The sequence below is a fragment of the Centroberyx affinis genome, unplaced genomic scaffold, assembly GCF_046629955.1.
Source record: "Centroberyx affinis isolate AG114_WGS23_722 - 3 ecotype Tasmania unplaced genomic scaffold, CSIRO-AGI_Caff_v1 ptg000121l_1, whole genome shotgun sequence".
In the NCBI taxonomy this organism is placed as follows: Eukaryota; Metazoa; Chordata; class Actinopteri; order Beryciformes; family Berycidae; genus Centroberyx; species Centroberyx affinis.
In genome coordinates this window covers 336,821-354,543 of record NW_027278822.1, presented here as the reverse complement: position 1 = coordinate 354,543, position 17,723 = coordinate 336,821, and the positions used below count along the sequence as shown (strand labels likewise).

Genomic DNA, 17,723 nt, shown 5'->3' with positions numbered 1-17,723 from the left:
CTAATCAGGATCCCAGCTTGAGACGCTGCCGTACTTTGACCCTGTGAAATGACTTCGTCCTCTGCCTCATCATCAAGGAGGTGGGGAGATTAAACAAGGAAGTGTGTAATTTCTGGTTCTTCCAAAACAATAACGTGGATGTAATTAGTTGTTGTTCTGATAACATTCGCACAGCACGCCCCAGACAAGGGTAAGAAACTGTGCACTTCCTAATCAGATATCTGCATTGTAATCAGGAAACAATCTTAATGACCTATGGTAAATGCCAAATGCTCGTTCTGTTCCATCCGTTCGCATTCTGATCACATCGCTCCAACACCAAAAGGCAGTGGAACAGATTAAAGCCATTTCATTAATGGTGATCACTTTTTTGCCTGAAGCGAGCCAAAGCTTTAAAGGTTTCAATTTAGATTTTTCACTGTCTTTTATGAAGTCAGTTCTCTAGTTATTAAAGCGTGCCTTTTGGGATGGGGGTGGTATTGGTTTGTGCAGTGTTGGTGTTTTCGATATCCAAACAACACTCTACAGGGGTTAGTTATTGTCGGGGCACCTGTCTGTGTCTGAAACTCAATAATGCTCATAAGTATTGATGAAGGACTAGGTGAATAATTCATGTACATCGATAACATCTCATATTTCATTTGGATGGCCTGCAGCCAGTGACTGTCAAGGTGAAGTCGGTTTTAGACAGGTCTTTGTCCTTTCATGTTTCACTTCAGTCATTTTTGATTGGAAGAGTTTGTATCCACCTTACTGTGGCTTGTTAATATAAGATACGTGTGATGGGAGACAACATTAGTAATCTTTGATTGGAAGAGTCTGTGTTCACCTCTCTGTGGCTTGTTAATATCAGATAAGTGTGATGGGAGACAAGATAATTATCTTTTTGCCTTTTCCCTCAAGGCTTATGAAAGAATTCTACATTGGGCCTAAAAGATAAGGCTTTTTCAACATCAAGATTTACCTCTGCACTTTTGTTGTTTTGCTTTCAAACTACAGTATCTGTAAAAACACAAATCTTGTGTACTCTATTTAAGAATACTGTCTGTCTGGGCATCTGCTCGCATCAGGAGGTTGGGAAATGACGGTGCTTGGAATTGCACGTCGTCCCCGCTCTGCCTTCCATTTTTCATGTCTCTACTGCTTTTTGAAGCAGAAATGCCTTGATATTAAAGAAGCCACAGAGCATATGTGGGTTTGCAAGCTACAACTAGCTACTTAAAAACAATTTCAAATCACATTGTAAAAGTGCAGCTATCAGCCATAATGCATGTCAGACAGGGTGCTAAATTTGGAAAACAAGATATGCATTTCCAATGATATGCATTCCAAAAAAAATTCAAAGGAGATCTACCTCAGATGTTGACATGAGTAGTCAAAGGAAGGGTAGACAAAGTAGTTCTTTAGATTTATCGTTGAGATTAAATGTTCATAATAAAAGAACATTCACATCCTTTCATCATGCGAATATTGCTGCATGAAAAATAGACATGATTTGTAGAAAATGATTCTCTCAAATGCTGTCAACCTTGATGAAGTTTGATACAGAGGAGAGGAATGAAGTGTCTTACACCTGACTGACTGGCCTGAATTTGCCTCTTGATGCTCACGATACCGTGGGGAAAAGCGAATATTATCTAGTGTGTCTTCCATGCTTCTAATTGCTTGTCATGTTCGCCATGAAGGTCGTTCTTCTTTGTGTTGTTATGCTAACTAATCCTTGAATTCTGAGGCTTTTCAGATGAATAGCCCTATAATATAGAGGGCACATCCGGCCTTCTGGCACTCACTGCTAATTCTCCAACACCCATGAGTCTGCAGCAGTTTCAAAAGAACCCGTGGTTTTATGTTTCTCTTGTGAGTGTGGCGTATTTTTAGCCACATTTCGGGAATCTATTTTTTAAGAGCCCAGCAACATTCAGGTGGTTACTGCGCCATATACAATGACCGGATTTGTTCATTTTACAGTCAATATTGAGCTTTAATCTTTCTCCTCTGTCTCATTACTGTCCTTTCATGGCCTCTCTCTCACTCTCTCACTCTTCTTCTCTCCTTCCAGGCACGGCACTCGCTGTGCAGGAGAGGTTGCAGCTGCAGCCAACAATGGAGTGTGTGGCGTGGGTGTGGCCTACAACGCTAAAATTGGAGGTGAGTAAAGCTTGCCACTGGGATGCCAGTAGGAGGTAAAACAAAGCACATTCAAACTGATCAATACACTAGTCTATTTTTTTCAGCTATGCTCTTTGGATTCCTCTAGCCTGTGTCCTGTCTTCAGAATCAGAGTTTTAGCTATGTCTCTACATTTCATTATGGTCCCAATAATGTACATTATTGGTTTGTTATGGAGTAGCGAAATGTAACTAGATTTTTTGTGATACTGAACGTTTTATTCAAACGTTTCCTCTGTAACCAGCACAAATCTTAACTGGCCCCAGCTGCATTTGACACTCAGCCTGCTACAAACTCCAGTCTCTCTCTTGTCAGCTAGGAAAAGGGCAAATTAGATTTCCCCTCCTAGTCCTATCTGACAGAAGAACAACCTAACCTGAGTATGATGTTGATGCCAAAATAAAACCTCTTTAACTCACTTTGCATTTGTCCCCGATTCCACTTACCACTGGGCGTCTATTCACCGTTGTGTGAATCATCTGTTATTAATAGCCGGTCACAGTATGACGCTTGGGGTAGGCTGTTGTTGAAACGTTAATAATTCAGCTGCCAACATAAGCAAATATCCATCAAGAAGATTATTCAAAAAAAACAGCCCAATTAGATTAAACCTGTGATCACAGATTCAGTCTCAAAGTTGCTTTTTGCGTCTTGAATATTTCTTCCGTTTTTAGAGTATTCCAAGGAGGCTTTTTCTAACTTTTGTCACCAAACAATCTGTCAACGACACGACGGCAGCCAACAAGACTCAGCGGAGCCCATAGCAGTCCCATCCACAGATGTTAGCCATAACTCTCCTTCTTTGTCTTCATTACCATTCATCTCCCGCTCTGGCAGCTCATTGGCCCTGTTCTGCTCATACATTATTCCTCTGTGAATCTGTTCATGTCGTGGGGTCACTGGATTGTTTATAAACAGCTGTGGCGTGCTCCCAAATACCAATGGTGAGTGTGTGTGTATGCAAGCACGAGCACTTATGTTTTTGTGTGTGTGTACACTTGTGTGTGTGTACATGTGTGTGTTTTACTTGGGGGGTGGTGGGTGGTTGGCTGAGCCTAATTGCAATATCCTTACTGCTCAATGATTAGAGATTAGTGTGTAACTGCTGTAATTGACCCTCCTTGGCTCACTCAGTCTTTCTTTCCACCTACCTGTGTTTCTCCCTCCTCCAGCACTCGCACGTAGACTCGCTCCCACCTGCTGCCTCCGACTTAGCTGGAGGGGAAGTCACACAGCAGTGTCTTAATAAGGGATTGCAGAGCTGCAGGAAGTTGATGAGAATTGTTACGACAGTGATCATCATTACAGCTGCAATACAGCCTGTGCATAATGATCATCAAGCAAACACTGCGCATTATCACGCCCATTTAGCCCAGTTAAGGTTGTGTTGTTGTTGTTTTTTTTTTTGGTCAGTATTCAAACTTGCATTACGCTGACTCCCCACAACACCAAAATAATTACAGCCTTGGCTCTATCCCCACTGGCGTGTGTTTGTGCCTGCAGGCCCGGGCAGGTTGTCTAGAATGGATTATTGAAGTCTTAATGTGGATGTCGCCAGTCATAGTGGTGCCTCTGAGGTCTGGGGGTCCTCTCACAGTAATGGACCTTATTTGAGGGTGGTTCATTTCACGCCTCTCTGCCGCCATTAATGTTCAGAGCGCTGATCTGAGGCAGCACACTTCAAAGGCTCCGACAGGGTTACGTTCAGGTATGATGAAAGGTGACATTTGGCGCTACCCTGCGGACACACCGCTCTGTTGGAAGCCCTGTAAACTCTGAGCTCATTTGTGTGTGTGTGTGTGTGTGTGTGTGTGTGTGTGTGTGTGTACCCTACCCTACCCTACCCTACCCCACCCCACCCGTCTTCTCCTTTCTGCAGTCTTGTAGATGTGTCTACTTGTTGTCCTTTGTTGTCCTTTCTGTGTGGTTGATGGGGCCAGGTAGCGTCCGTCCTTGGTTTAATGGCCGGCTGGGTTTTTGTTTATGTGACAATGAAAATGTGTATTATCTGTTGGAGCAGCGTATGTGTGTGAGGCAGTGTACAGTTACTCATCAAAGTGTTTTGTTTTTCCTGTGAAGTCTTCTGTTTCTCTTGTTATTCAGTTTCTATTGTGACAGCAGATAAAATGAGAAATTGTGGTCCAACGGATTTCTTTCTCTTCTCCTTGTCTGCTTTTATGACAAGCTTTGTATACATGTCATCTCATGCTGTCCTTTTTATGTTTTTCTCGGGTTTCAACATCTCTGCTCCCTTCTAAAGCTAGAATTCACACCCTCACTTTGTCTTTACCATCTGTCACTCTGTAACTCTTTCCCTAAAACTCTTCATGTCTCCACTTTTGTTTGCTAATCTGTTCTGCATTGTGTTTGCATACAACAGGAGTGCGTATGTTGGATGGGGAGGTGACAGACGTGGTGGAGGCCCATTCTCTCAGCCTCAACCCTCAGCACATCCACATCTATAGTGCCAGCTGGGGCCCAGAAGACGATGGCAAGTCACTGGATGGTCCTGCCAAGCTGGCCAAGGAGGCTTTTCTCCAGGGAATCACTAAGGTCAGTCAGAGCATAAGCTTGGACTTTGAATATACCGACGTCTGCCCGTTTGTATTTCTAGCATCATCATCAGAGTCACTGCAGCTCTGTAAGCAATCCATAAAGAAATTTCTACCAAGCTAGCAAAAACGATGCTATTGGAAAGGTCAGCAAGTCCTTTACTGACAAGCATTCCTGTTACATGAGTTAAGGGAAAAACAGAAAAGGTCAGAACATATTTTCTCCAAATGCTATACAATGATACCAATGTTTAATAGAGGTTGTTTCCTCCAGATATACAGTAGAATAAGACAAGCTCACCTCCCCCGCTAACTGCCCTCTGAATACGTCCTTTTGGGTTGGATGGAGTAAGCCATTAATGAATGTGACATATTATCTAAAGCTATTGTCATCGTTTCTCATGTGTCAGCATGCTACATCAACAGACAGACGTTAGCAGAAAAGCAAAATGGGAGATGGGAGAAAAGAGAAATGGAGGAGCAATCGCTGATGCAGAGCAAGATTTAGATTGAAAGAACCCAGTAATTGGCGTATAAATGAGTGAAACTGCAAATTTTCAATGGAAAAGAATGATTCATATATTGCATCCCAAGTGTCTAACGCTCCGCATATCATGGTGCGTTACTGAGAAATAATTGCCTGACAGCAGCACAACAGGACCTCTCTGGTTCAGCATCTGTTCTCCTGGCATTCAGATAACCTCTGGTGCTCCAGTACTATCAGTTGGCCTCTGTAACCCGCAGCAGAGTCAGGGTCAGGCCATAAATAAAGCTGGGAAGTTTTGGAGCATTACCATCACAGCTTCAAGACTATTTCTGTGGATAAGAAACAGTTCAAAAAGCGTCCAAATACAATTAGAGCCACGATTATCCCAACTCCTTATGAAGGTCATTTGGAAGATGAAGATGTTGGGGCTGTTTCAGCAGATGAAATGGATACTCATTTTGAAACACTCTGTATAAGCTAATTAGCAGCGCTTTTGGGTCCGTGTTTGAACAAGGAAATGCATATGATTACACACTTTCCAAGTTCGGTCAAACGAGGTCCTTTTGTACACTTACGAGCTTAAAATTTCTTTGATTAACTACGCCATAGAAAACAGCGCTGAAACAATGGTGATAAGGAAGCAAAGATTCCAGTGTTTTTGTATTCATCGGATGTGATAAGACACCCAGGCCAGACACAAGCAGGCAGAGCAGGAGACACAAGCATACACAAACTCACCACAAGAAGATTAATAGCAAAACATTCTCGCAGTTTTTTCCCTCAAATACGTAATGACCGAAAGTCTCGGCGAAGGTTTTTCTGTGTATGTAGGCGTGTGTATGTATCGGTGAGTGACTGAGAGGGAGGGAGAAAGAGATGGCTTGCATCTGTCTGTATGATACAATTTGCTCTTTTGATGCAAGCTCCTTAACCACGACTTCTCATCTCCGGCTCTGCTGGAGTTTATGGTGCAGCACAGTGTGGATTCTGTGCTGGCATCAGTCTCCACCATTTCCATTCCCTTTCCTGTTTTCGCTCACCTTATCCATTTCTCGCTTCCTATCAATTGTTGTCATTATCGCTGCCCTCTCTAAGTGGAATGTAAGAGAGCGCTCTCCACTTTCCTTTATCTGTTTCTTTCGCCCCATCTATTTCTTGTTCTTTTCTCAAAATGAATATGTTATCCACCCACTTGTGGCTTCCAAAAAATAAAAAGCACATAATAATTGTATTCTACAAGAGCCAGTGGCTGGGCTGCTGCTGTTACACTTTGATGGAAGACTCAACTTTAATTGTTTCGTTTACTTATGATGGGCCCCAGGTTAATGCTGAATGGAAATGTAACTTGTGAGAAGGATATGTACTTAGGAGATTGGAGTATACAATGGAGCTGCTTTTCCAGATACCATGTTGTCATTTATCAGTCCCCCAAATTATAGTCAGCTTGAGTAGATTTTGTAATTACATTTCTTCTGTTTGTTATCAGACTTTCTGCGGCAGTAAATTGCCTGGCATTATGATATATTAATAAGAGTTATGCCTACAGCAGTTCAGTGTTTCTGAAATACAGCACATAAGTGTCAAGGCGTTTATTGGTTGAGGGAAAACATCTTTGTCAAGGGCAATTTTTCACACTTCAAGCACTCTTGATCTCTCTGTCTCTCTCTCTCTTACCTTTTGTGTGCATGTGTGTGGATTACAACTGTGTGTGATTATATACATATATATATATATATGTATATATATTGCTGTGCTTCAGGGTCGCGGAGGACTGGGCTCCATCTTTGTGTGGGCCTCAGGTAATGGGGGTCGGGAGCAGGACAGCTGTAACTGTGACGGCTACACCAACAGCATCTACACTCTGTCCATCAGCAGCACCACCCAGTCCGGCAACGTGCCCTGGTACAGCGAGCCCTGCTCCTCCACCCTCGCCACCACCTTCAGCTCTGGAAACCCTGGGGAGAAACAGATCGTAGGTGTTAAGACACACACACAAACACACACCTTGAACATCTTTGTCATTGTAAACAAAATATAAACCACAAAAATGTCCTAATAAATAAGACTCTAATACATACTATGGCTTGACAGCTATTGTTTTTAAGTCTGAAGCTGATAATTAGGATTTAGATAGATAGATAGATAGATAGATAGATAGATAGATAGATAGATAGATAGATAGATAGATAGATAGATAGAAAAGAAGTAGCTGTCAATTCATAATATGTATCAGAGTCTTGTTTAGGACACTTTGTCCTATTTTTATTGTTGTGGTATTGTTGTTATTCTACATAATTCATCACTACATCCCCTGGCTAGACTAACTTCTCAACCTGAATTCTGAAACACACATACATTCAGCTATTTCGTTTACAATTGTTTTCTTCTCAAACATCTAGTACACTGTAAATGTCAAGATCACCAAAATAACCATAAGTGATTGTGCTGAAATCTCATTTTTTGTGCTGACCTTACCAGTCATCCAAATGCTGATGCCGTTATACCCCTGAAAGGCCAATATTGGTGCGGCACTATATTGGTCGGGCACAAATACACAGCCATATATAGATAAACCTTAAATAAGACAGACAAGAAAATTGTGACATATATATACACATTTTTCTGCCCTCTTTCAAAGCCAAAAAACAGCATCAACCTGTCAAAAATCGGAGTGGCTGATGTGTAACATACAGTGAGCAAAGCTGACAAACACTGAGAGACGCCACACGCTCCCTTCAAGCTGCTTGTCAGCTGTAGAAAGGCTCGCCTCGGGGACGCAGAATAACATGAAACACCCGCAAATCTGCCATTCCCTCCAAAATTCACCAGAGGCAAGCTGCAGGCAGGCAAACACAACTCCTCAAGTGTGTGAAATCGAAGTAATTTTTAAATGAAGTAGTTGCTCCATATTGTGACTGGTGTTTTAGCAGTCAGAAGCCACCATCTGTTGTCTCGTCGGCTTCTAAGGGTGTGATCACGCCTACCATTTATTTTATTTGGGCCAAACCCTAATGGAAAAGTTAACTTTGGATTTTTGTATTTGGTTAATTTGGGTTCCCACAGCTCAATTATAAGCAAGCCAGGGCTTGTAAACAAAGGTCACATAGACATGCAAGTAGCTTGTTTATTGGACAGAGTTTCTGTAACCTTTCATCACGCAAGGTTAGAGATTTTGCCGGCTGGAGGGAGTAAAAAAAAATCTGATTCCAGTCCCTGTAATTTTAGCAAAGTATGGTGAACTTGTCTCTGCTCTTTGCTATAATTTATCTTCTCTGGTGTTCATACCAATTAGGAACACATGAAAAATGAATATGCTGAATATGAGCATCAGTTGAGACTGCAGTTTGCCCTTGGTTCATTTTGTTATGCTAGGCTTTCCAAGCATTAGTAACTGCCGGCTATCAGTTGTCAACATCTATCTCCTTATACCCATAATACTGTGCGTTTTGGGGTCGTGTCCTGTAATTGGATGATTTGTATTATCCTATCTCTCCTAAGAAACCACACCACAGTTTGCTTGAAAGAGGACAGAGACGACTTTTTCAGGCGGTGTTGGTGCAGTTATTTGCTGTGCACCTGAGTTGGATGACATTGTTCTCACTTACCTAAATGAACTGAACTAGAGGAATATACCTCCAAAACTTAGAAAAGTGTACAGTATGTGTAAGGTACCGTCACAGGGAAAGTTGTCTCCTACTGTAAAAAGCTTCCATGGTATGGCTTGAACTATCCGTTGAATAATCTTAGATTGACACCGTCTCCCAATTCTCCTCAAAAAATGTCTTCTGCTGTCCAACACTGCACTTTATTGGCAGGACAGCTCCCTTGACAGCGTCTCGGCGTGCTTATGTACTTTTCCAAGGTGTAACAGTGGGCTTGTGTATGAACCCGCCTTGGCAGGTAGGCACCTTTCCACTCATCTCATCAGGTGCATTCCCACTCCAGCAGCAGATACAGGCCATTAGCGCCCCAAGCTGTCAGGCAGAAAGTTGCACACCAAGAATCTGTCCCTAACCTTCACAGCTTGCCTTGCCCAGTGGCATCTTGTCATTTCTGATGTGTCCTCTTCTTGACCCAAACAAGCCTCATTAACTTTCTGCCTTTGCCAGAGACCAAGAGCAGAGGTATACCCAATAGTGCTACCGTACTTTGTCTCAACATCCTGCCTGGCTAATCTGACCTGGCTGACATTCACTGCCCCGGCTGTGACCCGTTTGCCAGTGATCCACATACCTTAGATTGAATTTATCTGCTGATTCTGTCCTCCTTCCCATCACCGCTAGCTGCAGGCAGAACTCCCATTGTCGCCAGCCCTCCCCTGTCGAACACTCAACTTCTTCCACCGTGAACTTCACTCAGACTGAAGTGGGAAACTCACTGTGTCATAATAACTGTGTCTCTGTGCACCTCTCCCTCTCCTGTCTCCAAGGTGACCACAGACCTGAGGCAGAAATGCACAGACTCTCACACAGGCACGTCGGCTTCAGCCCCACTGGCTGCTGGAATCATTGCTCTGGCTCTGGAGGCCAAGTAAGTGAGAGTGAAACATCCTTTTTTTCTGTTAGGATGGAACTACTACTTTAGTAGGCTGTGTAGCCAAAAGCGTTTACAGTGCAAAATCAAAAAAAGTAAACACTTTGTCTATTTCACTATATTGTAAACTCCATTCGTTACATTGTACTTGGTGTTTGTGGAGGGTGTGTGTGTGCACGCACACACGTCTGGAAGCGTGCACACGCGTCTGGGAGTGAGCGCTGGCCTCTATCCCAGCCCACAAATTCTTTCCTCAGCAAATTAAGCTTTTGATAATCAGTTAATTAGCAAGGCAAATCAGCAGTTACAGCACACACAGACATCTGAATTCCTTTAGGGCCAGTAGAGAAGATTTCTGCTGTAGAATATCTCTCGTTATCACTCACTCAGGGCTCCAAGTGTCAGAATCCCAAGTTTCTGGCAGCAGCTCTAGTATGTTCTGGTACGGTCATATCTCTAGTTCCATTTGTGTGTGTCAGCCCCCTCATCAGTCAGCAGGCCTCTGCTCTGCATAATTCTCCATATTTCCTCATTAGGGATTGGCTGACAGGTGTCAGATCAGGTGTTACCTCACACCCCAGTTCCAGTTCTTAATAGTATATGCCAGGTATGCCTCCTCGCCATCCCTGTTCACCTTACTGCCATCGGTGATGTTAAGCCCTCAACAGGCCACTGCTCCACAGAGAAGGGTACTGATTTGCACAACTGAAGTTAAGTCTGTCTAGACTATCTCTCACTTTAAATGACAAACTAGGAGGCAATCTTTCTTGGTGAGCAGATCACCTTAGTGCTTCCCCCAGACAGGCAGCAGTAATAACAGGATAGCTAGTATATCTGAGTTGGACCACACTGGAATTCATAGAGATGGAATCATTTAATAGGCAGAGTGCTGTTTCGGCTTTCTAGTGTTTTTTTTGTTTTTTTTTTCTGCCTCTTCAGCGAGGTGACATTGAGTGGATGGGGGTGCTTGTCCATTAATAACAGATGAGAGGGTGCGAGATGTGAATGCTGATGTGGAGGGTGGCGAAGGTGAGGCGCCACAGTGCAATTCTGTGTTTCTATTTCTGTCTGCCATGCGCGGTTGCTCAGAGTGAGCATTAAAGCCATGTGATTCATGGTTTGATTATTTTAACCCGCCGAGCTGCTTTTTCTCTCATTGCCGACTCAAAAGGCTTCTCTGAATACTGCTCTCCTCCGGTGTGCCTCTCACTAAATCTGTAGAAAGAGCTTTTTTTTTTTTTTTTTTATTAGTCTTCTACTGTGCGGAAGGTGACCCATCCCCCAATCCCAGAACTCCTCATTAGAAAGTATCATTGCGGACAGGGCTAGACACGGTCCTCCAGGGTATTGTAGCCACTGTTTTACTGTGTTCCCTGACCTTTCAGCACAATAGGCTGTGCTGTACCTTTTATAATGGTGTTTTACACTGGTGTTAAAACCATAATGTGAACCCATATCTCTGTTATGGTTAACTGACATATCCCTCAGGGCAGAGTATGATCTTTTGGAAACTGTATGGCTGTCCTTCCTGTGCATGTTAAGCCGTATCAGTGTCATTGTCACATTCCAGGTGTGTCTACAAACTATGACCTTCTTCGTATCCTGTAACTCCTCACATTTCCTTTGTGGTATTATATTAAGGTTGAAGTAGGCTAAACCCGGCCGTCCTCAATACGTAATGCTGAATTATGATGCCTTTAGCAATGCCATGGCAGAAAGTTAATACTGTTCCTGTGTTTCCTTCCTTTCGCAGCATGAACCTGACCTGGAGAGACATGCAGCACCTGGTGGTGAGAACATCGCGCCCTGGTCACCTCAGCGCTGTCGACTGGAAGACCAATGGAGTGGGACGCAGAGGTAGGGAATGGCCACAGTGATTAGTCCAAATCAACCACCGGCACCGTCGCTTTGGCATCGCTGTGAGGAATGGACTGTTCATTGCCGCTGACTTTCTTTTTTTCTCTCTCTCTCTATCTATTTATCTCTCTATCTATCTCCCTCTCTCTGTTTCTCTCTCTCTCTCTCTCTCAGTTCAATTCAATTCAATTCATTTCAGTGTTTTGATAAAACATGTTGCCAAAGCAGAAAGAACATAAACAATAAAATAACAGAAAAATAATTTAAAAAAGCAATATTGAAAATAAAAAAATTTGTAATGTACAGTATGAAAAGAAATTGCCTCTATCTCTCCCTCTCTCTCTCTCACTCTCCCCCTCTCCCTCTCCCCGCCACCCTCAACCTGCCACATCTTTCCATTCTCTCTGTATCTGCCTATCTCTTTCCCACAGTGAGTCATTCGTACGGTTATGGGTTGCTAGATGCAGGTGCTATGGTGGCCTTGGCACAGAACTGGACCAGAATGGGGCCACAGCACCAGTGTGTTCACACCATGCTCGCAGAGCCAAGGTTAGCAGGGTGGCTTCGGGTTGTGTGTGTATGTCTGAAATACAGAGTGAGTTTTGAGAGAGCCAGTGAGTTTTAGTGCTCCTCTTGTACTGTCCAGTTCAGCCTGATAAATTTCACAGTTTCTTCCCCTGCTCTGGGAGAAAGGAGCTGGGAGAGTTGTGTGGATTTCTTGAATAGGTTATGGTCTTTGTGCCTGTTTCTGTGTCCACACAACATTAACCACACTCTCTCCACTTATCGACCCCGTAGAGATATCGGGAACAAGCTGGTGTTCAGCGTGAGCGTGGACGCCTGCTGGGGGCGACCGGAGCACGTCAGCTCTCTGGAGCACGTCCAGGCTCGCCTCACGATCTCCCACAACCAGAGAGGAAAACTGGCCATCCATCTCATCAGCCCGCTGGGCACGCGCTCCACGCTGCTTTCCGCCAGGTAAACAGTAAAACACAGCTAGGCCACAGGGAAATATCCCATACACATACCTAATCTTCCTACCCCTGTAAATCTCTCTCTCTCTCTCTCTCTCTCTCTCTCTCTCTCTATCCCTCTCTCTCTGTCTCTCTCTTTCTCTTTCTCTTTCTCTTTCTCTTTCTCTTTCTCTTTCTCTTTCTCTTCGTCTTTGTCTTTGTCTTTGTCTTTCTCTCTCTCTCTCTCTCTCTCTCTCTCACACATACACACACACATATAACCCAACTGGCCTCCAGGTAATAACACATTCATTCCATTTTTGCTGCAGCCTTGGTAAATGCTATGTGCGCACTTGTACTTAATTATATTTGTTCACAAACACTCTCACAGACGCACTCAGAAGTCAGACGCCTAAATACTCTTTTTGTGCCTACTAACTCAAGGAGAATAACTCCTGCAAACAAACACGTTGTCCCTCACCCTCTCGTTCAGGCCGGATGACTACTCCTCGGAGGGATTTAATGACTGGGCCTTCATGACCACTCACTCATGGGACGAGGATCCTCAGGGGGAGTGGACCCTGGAAATAGAGAACGTAGCAGTAAACGGACACGACTATGGTAACACAACGCATCGCCATTATCCTGTCGGCAATCGCTGTCCCCTCATCAACTCAAGTCTTCTCACGTGTTTTCACACTTCTCTGACTCCCCTCTCCTCCTTTCCACCCTTTGTTTCCCATTTCCTCTGTATTGGTACCAGGGGAAAGGCTCTCATAAGCACATCCGGATTAAAACCTTACATAGCTGCTGGGCAGAGATGGATCCATTTGCAAGAAAACAGTCTGCAAGCTTTTGATGAGGGCGCTTACTGTCAAAACTTCAGTCTCTTGGGAATATTTTTTTCCCAAACACTGGGCTACATTTTCTTTCAAAAGGCATAAGGCAGTACTAAATGAGTTAACTCGTTAGGTCCTAGAGCTTTCCTGTGGCACTGTTTACTCTGAGCGGCAGGGGAAATGAGCGAGGCACAGATCTCTTCCTCTGCTTGTGTTGATCCTCCCCCAGTGTTGTGTTGACTTCACTCATATTCCTTGTTTCTCTTCTTTCCACCCCCATATCCTCCCTGCGTGTTTCTCAGCCAGCTCACCCTGCTCCTTCTCTCAGGAGTTTTAACATCCCTCCTGTTCTCCTCCTCTCTCTCCCAGGTGTGTTGAGTCAGTTCACCCTTATCCTGTGGGGTACTGGACCCAGCGCAGTTAACCCCTCATCGTCTGACTTCCCTCGACCGTCCAACAACAGCTGCAAGACTTTTGATGCCCAGCAGATCTGTATAGGTGAGACTATTGGGCTGCTACTGGTACTGAAACCATGAACATGTTTTACACCCCTCCCATTTGTTTTGGCATTAGCACACAGTCTTTGTGATAAAGCAGACTATAGGTCAGACTACGTTCAGTACATCCAGTTGGGAGAGGTGATTGTTGTGAATACGGATTACCCATTTACAAGCCTGTTTTGCGGGCTATGAATATGCACATTGCCGTATGTTACATCAGTTTGAATCAGAGATTGGGACTTATGGAGTATCAGCAGGAGGGAGCAGAACTGTGTCACTGCAAGAGGTGCTGCGCTGTCAAGCAGCTGCTGGGGAGGGTGACTCCCCCACTGAAAGGCAGATGGGGTCACAAGCTCCTCGCTGGTACCCAGCATTTAGACACTCCCTTCTAATTCATTTCAAAGTACTTGTCAGAAATGTAGCAAAAATCTACATTTCAAGAGTCATTTGTTGTAAATTGTTGTTGTGTACATGTTTGTTTGAGAGTTTGTATGAGGCTCAACCCCTACTATGTGTTTGTTATCGCTCTGATTCCCTGTCCAGAGTGCAGCCCTGGCTTCTCCCTCTTCCTGCAGGGGTGTGTGAAGTTGTGTCCCCCAGGCTTCACCTCCGGGCCGCAGCTCCTCAACCTGTCCCTGGAGAACTGGGTGGACCTGTCCTCCGTCCAGGCCTGCCTGCCCTGCAACCCCGCCTGCCTCACCTGCTCCGGCCCCGGGCCGACCGACTGCCTCTCCTGCCCACCTCACAGCCACCTGGTCCTCACCTCCTGCCTGCACCAGAACCAGGTCCAGCGCAAATCCCCTTCCGGCGGGGGGGGGCTCCAGGGTGAGGCATCCCCGCCGGAGGAAGAGAGCCCAGCGGAAGACGACAGAAGAGAAGGAGTCAACCTCCCAGGGCTCAGCATAGCTCCGTCCTCTCAGCTGCCCGTCCTGCTGGCCGTGATCAGCTGTGCCTTCATCCTGGCTGCCTTCGTGGGAGTCTTCCTCTTGCTGCAGATGCGCTCAGGCGGCTCTTCCTGGGGCTGCAGGACCAAATTACCCTCCGTGGAGTCGGGGACAAGGGGAATCAGAGTGGGCTTTGGCTTCGGCCAGGGACGAGAGAGGAAGGCACGGATATGCTACAAAGGGATCCCCACTGTGTGGGGGGATGAGGACATGTTTGCCTATGAGTCTGAATCAGACAGTGAGGAGGTGGACTGTCACAGTGAGAGGACAGCTTTCATCAAAACACAGAGCTCGCTCTAGCACTCCGCTCTGTCTGAGCAGCGGCTCTGATACTGACGCTTTGTCCTGGCTCTCATCAGCGCTGGCTTAGATCTATGGAAGTGAAACATGAATGAGAACCACATAGGCTCAGCTCAATCATCTGAAAAAAAAGCATAGGCCTTACTATCTTACCAACATCCCATCCAAATGCATTAAAGAAAATCAATCATGTATGTTTTTTTTTATTTATTCATTTGCATTTGTTATTTTATCATATTTGATTAACACCTTGACGCTGGATGTATTCATTATGTATTTGCTTTGACACTCAAACACCAGGTTAAGTTAATAGTGTACTGTGGTTTTAGTGCATTATTTTCACAAATGTGGATCTAATTTGACCCCTTCTAATTTGCCCTGCAAGAACCCTGTATCTTAAAAAAGTCAGCCAGTTAAGAATAGATGGTTGATTATTTTATTTCACATTGAAGCTAATGCATTTTCTTTTATTTGATAGTACATTTAAATGGTTTGGTCCAAGGGAAGGAAGGAAGCTGACATCGGGGGGAAACCGTTAGCTGTTAATTAACAATATGAAAAAATTAAATGGGAGATTCAGAATTTCTGCAGGATATGTAGGGATAGTATAATAATGCAGTCTGGAGGCTGTTTGATAAGGACAATGTGGAGGTTGTTCTGTTTTCAATCAAGGCACGGTGGAAATTTGCTGATGCAGCATATAGGCATATGAGATATATCAGTCTCATTCTCTCATTGATTTGTGCAGTAATAGCAGTCTGCAGAGGAGCGTACACCGTTGTTGAATGAAGGGGAAAAAAACACTTAACCCAAAGCTGCTTGTCTGACCTTTTCAACATTTTTCTACTTGGTTGCTACTGGTAAGAAATAAGATCATTTTGTCTTCATTCTCCCTGTAGAGCCTATATTGATTTTGGGGCTTCTCTCCCAGAACGTCTTCATCAGGGTAAAGCGCTTTCCCTTTCTATTGCAAGCACCATGCATTTTGAAAGACAAATGTGTGCTATGTTTCTCATCAAGGACAATGAAGACTTGTGGCCGCACAAGTTGAATCCAAGCCTTTGGATCTAAAGGCCAGAATGGTTAAAATGATTTAAAATGATGAGTGAATGAAGAGATATTGTATTGCATTTTCTATGTTTCTTTTATATCCTTTTTTATTTAACTGACAATGGATGTTAATATTGTGGAGATCAATTTCATGCTGGAATAAAATGACTTTGTGTGTCATGCAGACTTTGGTTTTGGTGTTTACAGTCTGAGTTTAAAAGTTTCTGAGGGTTTTAAACACCTCGAGTATCAGCCAGTACACACACACACACAAACATACACACACAAACATACACACACACACACACAAAGAGAGCAGATGTTTTCATCACTTGTTCATGGCCATACATCACTGCAAGTGTATTTCCTTCACTCCGGGGCGCTGAGCTTTAACAGTGTGCCAGCATTCATCTGCTCCCCACTACCCAGATCACTGCCAAAAAGCCTTCCAGATACAGTTTCCCAAGCCGCAGATTCCACTACAATATGGTGGCCATTAATATTTAAATTAAATTAATATAAATGGAAAAGGTTTGCACACGCCAATAGCAGTACTGCATAGTTCATTAACAGCCATTTTCCTCTAGCACCCTACAGAGGAGCAGGGAGCCGGGTCCATGGGCGATGGTTCATTCATTCTGTGGCCGGTAATTAGATCTGCCGGGAGAATCCGCTGCTCCATTCACTGCCCCCTGGATGGGTCATGCTATGCATGATAAATATGTGTGAAAGTAAATGTGTGTGTGTGTGTGTGTGCATGTCTGTGTCTTAAATCGGTGGAAGAGTCTGAAAGCCACTTATGTACTTGCCATTCACACCCTCATTTCACTTGACTTATGTTCTGAATGGTGTGAGCTTTGATCAGTGTCCATTGTCTGTTCTGCATGTCCTTTAGCTTGGATTAGCTGGTCGGTCTGGCATGGCATTCTCTCTTCACTACTGCCAACTAAGTATCCTTGGCAACAATAAATTATTCAAATTAGATTTATTAAAATACCTAGAACACTCATAAATCACCTCTAGTTGATTTCAAATTCAAAATCTTTTGAAATACATAGATTCACGGTTTATCCAGTCACAGTATTCTAGTATTGCAGAGTCAGGTCTGATTTGTGCATTTGTACTGAACCTGAACTTCAAGGATGGAGTTGAGTCAGGTGTCCTGGCTGGAGCACAGACAGGCTGAGAAACACTGTCACAAATGGCACCAGAGACTGGAGTTCAATGCAGAAGCTGTATCCCCAGGGCTCCTCCACAGGCATCACCCCCCCACCCCCCCCACCCCCCAACTCTGCCTCCCCAGTGCCATTTTGTCACTCCCACCCACACAGGCTCAGTGCATTGTGCTGTCAGTGCAGTGGTGATCACCCTCTGGCCCCAGGCGTCCCTGCCACCACACTCTCTTCCTCCACTGTGTCCCTCAGCTATTTTTCTATAGTGTGAAAAAGAAAACATTTCTCTCTCTGTTCACCTCCTGCTCAGCACTCTCACTAATTGAGTATTCCGCTGCCCCTCAACACCTTTTCCTTGCAGCAGGTT

The 17,723-nt window shown here is 44.3% G+C and overlaps 1 protein-coding gene across 2 annotated transcripts in view; it reads left to right on the top strand.

Annotated features, from left to right (window-relative positions):
- furinb (furin (paired basic amino acid cleaving enzyme) b) overlaps nt 1–16,336 on the top strand; it is a 32,510-nt gene extending 16,174 nt beyond the window's left edge. The window contains exons 5-14 of one of the 2 annotated variants that reach the window (XM_071528440.1): nt 2,060–2,148; nt 4,550–4,722; nt 6,968–7,180; nt 9,638–9,738; nt 11,495–11,598; nt 12,030–12,147; nt 12,397–12,576; nt 13,045–13,172; nt 13,760–13,888; nt 14,434–16,336. In XM_071528440.1, the coding sequence (XP_071384541.1) occupies nt 2,060–2,148; nt 4,550–4,722; nt 6,968–7,180; nt 9,638–9,738; nt 11,495–11,598; nt 12,030–12,147; nt 12,397–12,576; nt 13,045–13,172; nt 13,760–13,888; nt 14,434–15,134 (1,936 nt within the window). In that variant the 3' untranslated portion in view covers nt 15,135–16,336. The remainder of the gene's footprint in view (nt 1–2,059; nt 2,149–4,549; nt 4,723–6,967; nt 7,181–9,637; nt 9,739–11,494; nt 11,599–12,029; nt 12,148–12,396; nt 12,577–13,044; nt 13,173–13,759; nt 13,889–14,433) is intronic. The other variant, XM_071528449.1, reaches the window with a different exon arrangement.
- Nucleotides 16,337–17,723: the final 1,387 nt, after the last annotated feature.